Source organism: Onychostruthus taczanowskii, unplaced genomic scaffold (genome assembly GCF_017590055.1).
Source record: "Onychostruthus taczanowskii isolate IOZ18803 unplaced genomic scaffold, ASM1759005v1 scaffold2, whole genome shotgun sequence".
Taxonomy (NCBI): Eukaryota; Metazoa; Chordata; class Aves; order Passeriformes; family Passeridae; genus Onychostruthus; species Onychostruthus taczanowskii.
Window position 1 is genome coordinate 5,317,630 of NW_024499239.1, and position 6,000 is coordinate 5,323,629.

The 6,000-nt window shown below is 45.8% G+C and overlaps 1 protein-coding gene across 2 annotated transcripts in view; it reads right to left on the reverse strand.

Annotated features, from left to right (window-relative positions):
- GABRB1 (gamma-aminobutyric acid type A receptor subunit beta1) overlaps positions 1-849 on the reverse strand; it is a 109,175-nt gene extending 108,326 nt beyond the window's left edge. For both annotated transcript variants that reach the window (XM_041402841.1, XM_041402840.1), the window contains exons 1-2: positions 759-849; positions 614-681 (exon numbers count right to left, since the gene is read on the reverse strand). In XM_041402841.1, the coding sequence (XP_041258775.1) occupies positions 614-681; positions 759-831 (141 nt within the window). In that variant the 5' untranslated portion in view covers positions 832-849. The remainder of the gene's footprint in view (positions 1-613; positions 682-758) is intronic.
- Between the last annotated feature and the right edge of the window lie 5,151 nt (positions 850-6,000).

Consider the following 6,000-nt stretch of genomic DNA (forward strand, 5'->3'; position numbering starts at 1 on the left):
TTCCTGCAGGAGAACTGAAATAAAATGCAGTATGTCTCACACCTGTAGCTATGAGACTACTGATTTTGATAGCTGGAAACATCCTTATGTACTTATTCTGCAGTGTCATTATTTTTTTCCCTTCTACAAGAAAGAGAGCATTTTCTAGAAGTCCTTCTTATTTTCTCTTTGCACCTTTTCCTCAAGGCTACTAGCATGAAAAGTAACTGTCTAACTCTTTAAATAATTGAACATGAAAACACGCATATCTGGCCATCTGCTGCTACAGTTCAAGAGACTCCAGCATTTCCGACGGCAGCTGCTGCCTACGCAAAGGGCAAACCAGAGCAAGAGGGACCCAGAACCTCAAATCTGCAGTAGGTATTCTGACCAGGGCAGGGAGCTCTCCTGAAGTGCCACCGCAGGCACGCCAACATCATCCGAAAAACGCAAATAACTTTTCCTAGCAACTGCGAGGCGCTCGGTGATTTTGTGGCAATCGCTGTGGCTCGGTACGCGCATCCCCGCGCAGCTGGGCTCCCGGCCGGCTGCACCGCGGGTCCCGCGGCTGCGGCAGCGCCCGCACGGGCGGGGCGGCGTGGGGCTCCACCGCTCCGGCCCGAGGGTCACTCACCATGTTGACTTCCGAGACCACGTCGATGCTGGCGATCTCTATCCGCATGCCCACATCCACGGGCGGACCTGCGGGGGGAGCGGGAGGCGGCGTTAGCGCACCTGAGGGGGCCGGGGCGCGGGTCGGGGGGCCGCGGGCGCCTCACCTCCGAAGTCCGGGCGGAGGCGGATGTCGTAGCCTTGGAGCAGCCTGTCCACAGTCTCCTTCACGTAGGACATGTTGCTGGGCCCGTCGGCGCTGCGGAAAGAAGCACAAGCGGGTTAGTTAGGGAGGCGGCAGGGCGGCTCCCTCCCTCCGTCCGCAGCCCGGCGGCGCTCACCTGCGCGCCGCGCACGCCACGGCCAGCGCCAGCGGCAGCAGCAGCGCCCGCGGGCCGGCTCGCCTCGCAGCCGCCCCCATCCCGGCCACCGCCTCACGGGGGACGAGCCGCGGACTGGAACTCGCTGCGGTCCGGCGAGGAGAACCAATTCCCGAGAGCGGGACGCATGCGCGGAGCGAAGTGCCGCGGCCCCGGGGCGCCCCTCTGCCCGCCCCGGCCGCCCGGGCCCGGCCGGGCCGCGCCCTGCCGCGGGCTCCTGAGGGAGCGGGGGCCGAGGGCGCGGCGCTGCAACAGGTACCGCGGCAGCGCTGAGGGCGGCGGGGCCCCGCGGCTGGCGGGGTGCGGCGGGACCGAGACCCCCGAGCTGCCGCGGGGAAGGGGCTGCCACCGCCGGGTTCACCCCGCCTCGCTGGAGCGCCGGCTTCTCGTCAAGAGACAGTGAATGATTGTTGAGGGCGCTTCGGCGTGAAAATTCCCCTCGACGTTATGTTAACCATAAAGTGAAAGAGGCATGGCAAATTGGACAGAAATGGCACGTTTTGCCGCAGGTAGCCTTTTGCCGAGCGGCGAAGGCTTGAGGACGCGCCCGCCCCACGGAGCGCTCGGCGCTCCCGCAGCGGTACCCGCGGTGCCCCGGGTAACTGATCTTTAGTTCCAATCTTTTAACCAATGCAATTGATCCTGCGTTTAGAACTTCTCTAAGACTCTCGGAGTGGATGCTCTAATGTAGCCTGACCTTTCTTGTGCATCATTACACAGAGACTGATCGGAGCCCTGTGAATAGTTTATGGCTTTGCCGGTGCCGCTCGCCTTCACTGCGCCGTGAAAGCGCAGCAGAAATAATATTTATCTCTTTCAGGTTCAGCCCATCTCCTCTGTGCGCTTCACAGTCCTGCGTGTGGTGCCCTTGGGATATGTATTGGATGTTTTCGAGTCTGCTACAGTGTCATGCAGACTTGTTTCTGAGAAATGGCAGACTTGGTGATGTTTTTTTGTAGCTGAAATATGCCATGATATTTGAAAAATGCTGGAATATTGATATAGTTTGTGACACACATTCTAGTGATAGTTTTGAGCAGCTTTTTGAACAAATTTTTGAACAATGCATTTTTCTATGAAAATTTGTCCCTTTTGGAGAAGGAGCCCAACATTCCTCCTGAGCGATTACTATGGGAGTCCTTCATCTCACATCCGCTTTCTCCAACCAAAAGTGTACAAATGTATGAAAATAATTACTTTATCAGTTCTTTGTAATAGTATGCAATAAATATTTTCGATTTTCTCTGAGGTGTTTTATATTTTTTTCTTTTCCTCCTAGTTCAGTAATTAGCTGTGGAAAAATGTGACCTCCCAGCTCAACTTGAGAGTACTTTAGGATTGCTGTTTGGAAAGAGTTTCATTCAATTATAATTGGTGTGGCTTGTGTAAAGTGCTTTTTTAAAAAAAAAAAATTAAAAATCCTACCTGTGGCTGTCTGCCAAATAGTATCTTTGATTAGAGTTGTATCCCACACAGCCATCATAAAGTTACCTGGTTCTTCTGAAGCACTGAATTAGGATTTACCATGGAGCTATATATTTTACTTCTCAATGGTATGCAGCACTACATTTAGCTTTGTCATAAGCCATGTGAAAGTCAGTTATGACTGTATTTAAGGGAGATCACTGCTCTCCAAGGCTTGCTAAAATCTGTTTTAAGGCGTAAGTGCCAGGGTTTATTCTATTAGAATTCTTAATCTGCTGCATATTTCAGGGCAGCTTTAGTTCAGATGAGCTGTAGTCTGGCCCCTGGACTGAATGCCCATTTATGCCTGAACTGTTTTAGGTGAATTTCTGATCTTACCATCTGGTTTGAGAAGGCATGAGCAAAGCCTGTCCTGCAGGTCTCCTGCAATCAGGGATGCCTCAGCTCAGCAAATACACTTCCAGGAGGGATGAGGATGTTCTTATTGGCAAGCTGGTTCCTCTGAGATCTCTCCCAACCAAGCTGTCCTGGCTTCTGGAGACCAGCCTTGAGCTTCCTCCACTGAACATTCCAAAAATAAGACCCAAACTGTTGAAATTCAACTCCACTTTGTACAGCTTGATTACTGGGGACATCTGGGCTCTAAACCTGAGTTTTGAAACAACTGCAAACACCCTGCAGTGTAGCGAAAATACTGAAAAGACCCCTCAGTAATGGGGGCTTGGGAACAAAGAGATTTATATGGTATTTTTAATAACCATACAAAGGAGGAGTTGCATGGCATTACACTGCCAGAGCAGAGGGATTGAGAAGGATTTCCCTGTGGGGAGGATGATGGAAATATATCTGAGACCTGTTTTCCATTGTTTTCAGGACTGAAAAAGGTAAATTATTATCAGCAGGACTTCCACTCTCAAACGTGTTGCTAGATGAAGTAGTCAATGAATTAAGAATTTGGAAGTTCTGCTCTCTTTGCAGACCATCTGTTTCTAGGACAATATAGTATGCTTTTCCAGGCCACCAGTGGGGAAGAATTTTGATGTAATTTTGATAAAACACTTCATGTGACATAGTTCTTACCTCAGGATCTCTTTACCAACCCCTTGTACAAAGAGTGAAGACATCCAAAATGAATGACTATGGGGAAGGGGCTCAAATATTATGATTATTATTTAAAAATGTTGTCTAAAAGCTTATACAGGTGACAAGACATCTGGTGATCTGTTTTTGACATGTGCTTCAAATGGCAGCTGCTTCTGCAGTCAATAAATTAGATTCAAAACACAGCAATGTGTCTTTCCATCCACTCCAGCGGGGTTTGCTCAAACACCCAGGCTGAGTGAAACCGGGTGGGTACTCAGCATGGCTTTTGGGCATCTTGGAATTTGCTGAGCACCCCAGAATACAATACAGGCAACTAAATAGATAATTTGCAGTTTTGGAAATCAGGCTGCTTAGTGTCCAGAGTTCTAGGAGCTTACTCTGAAGAGTTTTGGCACTAGTTTTCAATAGTTTTAGTTCTCTCTCACACCTCTGAGATATGCAGTTATAAATCTGTAGTTTTTTAATAAGACTGGAGATAACACAGCTGCTATACCAAGAAAAGTGCATGTCCTCTGCATGGAAGTTTCTACCTTCACAGAAATAATTAAATATTTCTATTGCTATTACATTTCCTGTCCATTCTGTCAGTGAAATGAGCTCCCATGGCAGAGCTACCACCCTGATCTATTTGTGCTGTTTAGTGTTAAGTGACACCAGTGGCATGGGATGCAGTCAGCTCACAGCCAATGGGAGCTGTAACCCCATTGTACCAAACCCAGTTTTGTTTTCAAACACCTGTGGTGGCTTCAGTTTCTGCTCTTATGGTCTTTTCTTATGGTTATTTCCTCATACTGTTGTTCAATAAGTTTTCTTGAAACCCGTGCTAATGATAGCACCAAGTTTCTTCCCAAATAATTTCTACTCTGGGTTTAGTGTTGCGGTGCGTTTTGAGGTGGGGGCACCCCGGGGATGTCCCCGGAGGGCCCCCTAGGCTGTGAGTTGGCTGGCAGCAGCAGGCAGGCAAGGAGACTCCACACGGCTTCTGATCAGATGAAGGTTTATTTGGGGTCCTTTTCGGAGGGGTGAGACAGAGCATACCATTTAAATAAAATGGAATACAACAGTTTAGTATATATAGGGTCTATAAGATAGACATACAGGTGGTAAATAAGATTTTAAAAATATGTTTTTACTCTGTGTTAGACAAGGCAGACCTTTTGGGCAGGGAATAACTTCATATTTGTTAGATATACGTAAGCACTAATAAACTAAACCAATTGAAATCCACTAGTTCTAATATATTAAGCATTACTTGTTCTTTCATATTCTAAGGCATGCCAAGTGCTTACTAGAAGCAAGACAAATCATATAATCATAAAGCATAATGCAGAAACTATCCTGGGCCAAATGCATATTCATTTTTTATCTTCATTATATTTAAACTTTCAGGATGGCATCTTTTTTCTTACACAAATTAATGTTTCCACTTTACTAAATACCTTTTTTGCATTGCTTATTTTAATTTGGCACCAGAAAGTGCACATCATACAAATATAATGTCCTACTCAGATATGTTGGCTAATTAAAAAAAAAGCAAGATCACTGAAAAAGAGGGAAATTTGGAGATTCTTTCTGTGTCTTTCTAGATAAGCTCTATAGGCAGGAAGATCACAAGTTTTAAAGAAATAAAGGGGAAAAATGCAAAAATGATGACTATGCAACCTCTCTCTAGTGATATTTTGTGCCTTAAAAGTAAAATGAAAGTAGGTGTCTCTGTGCTTCTGCTCCAAATAAATGGTGTCCCTCATACTGTATACTTTATATGTGGAGGTGATGACTGAAAATGTTAATATTTGTGATACTGACAGGTTTTGAGAAACTGCAAATAGGGACTTGCAGACTCAGGATATTCCTAATCTGTGTCCAGCTGGAACTGCTGTGTAGATTTTTCATATTACACACACAGCTGAAAGAAAAATGAGAATTAGGATGGGTACACATTTTTTTTACTTGGCACTGGGCAGGCGAATTTTGCAGTAATTTTATCAAGAATATAAATTCAAAATTTTAGACCAATTTTTTTAACAATTAAGGTGAATGGTTGGGCTTGAAAACTATGAAATGAAACCTTGGAATTATGAAATGACTACCTGTGCAGGTAAAAAACTAACCTTGTTTTATACATATCTTTATACATAAATACATATAATAAATATACATATATAATAAATATACATATCTTTATATATAAAGATGCAGGTAATGAAATAGGTCACTTATTTAATCTGCTTAGTGATAGCACTATTGTTGTTTTGTACCTGCAGCAATCCCTTGAGTCAAATAGAGTTTGTGAGCCATCTTCTCAAATGACAGAAAACTGCAAGCTGGAAGTACTTCTAGTGTGCCTTGGGGATTTCAGTGCAGCAGCAAAGCTGCCCAAACGATCGACAAGACCTGAGGACTGCCGTGCTGAAATTGAGCTTTATCTGGGGTTCTGTGGGCAGTGTGGTACTGCTGCACACTGAGGAGATCACCTCACCCTCACACCTATTTCCCTTTC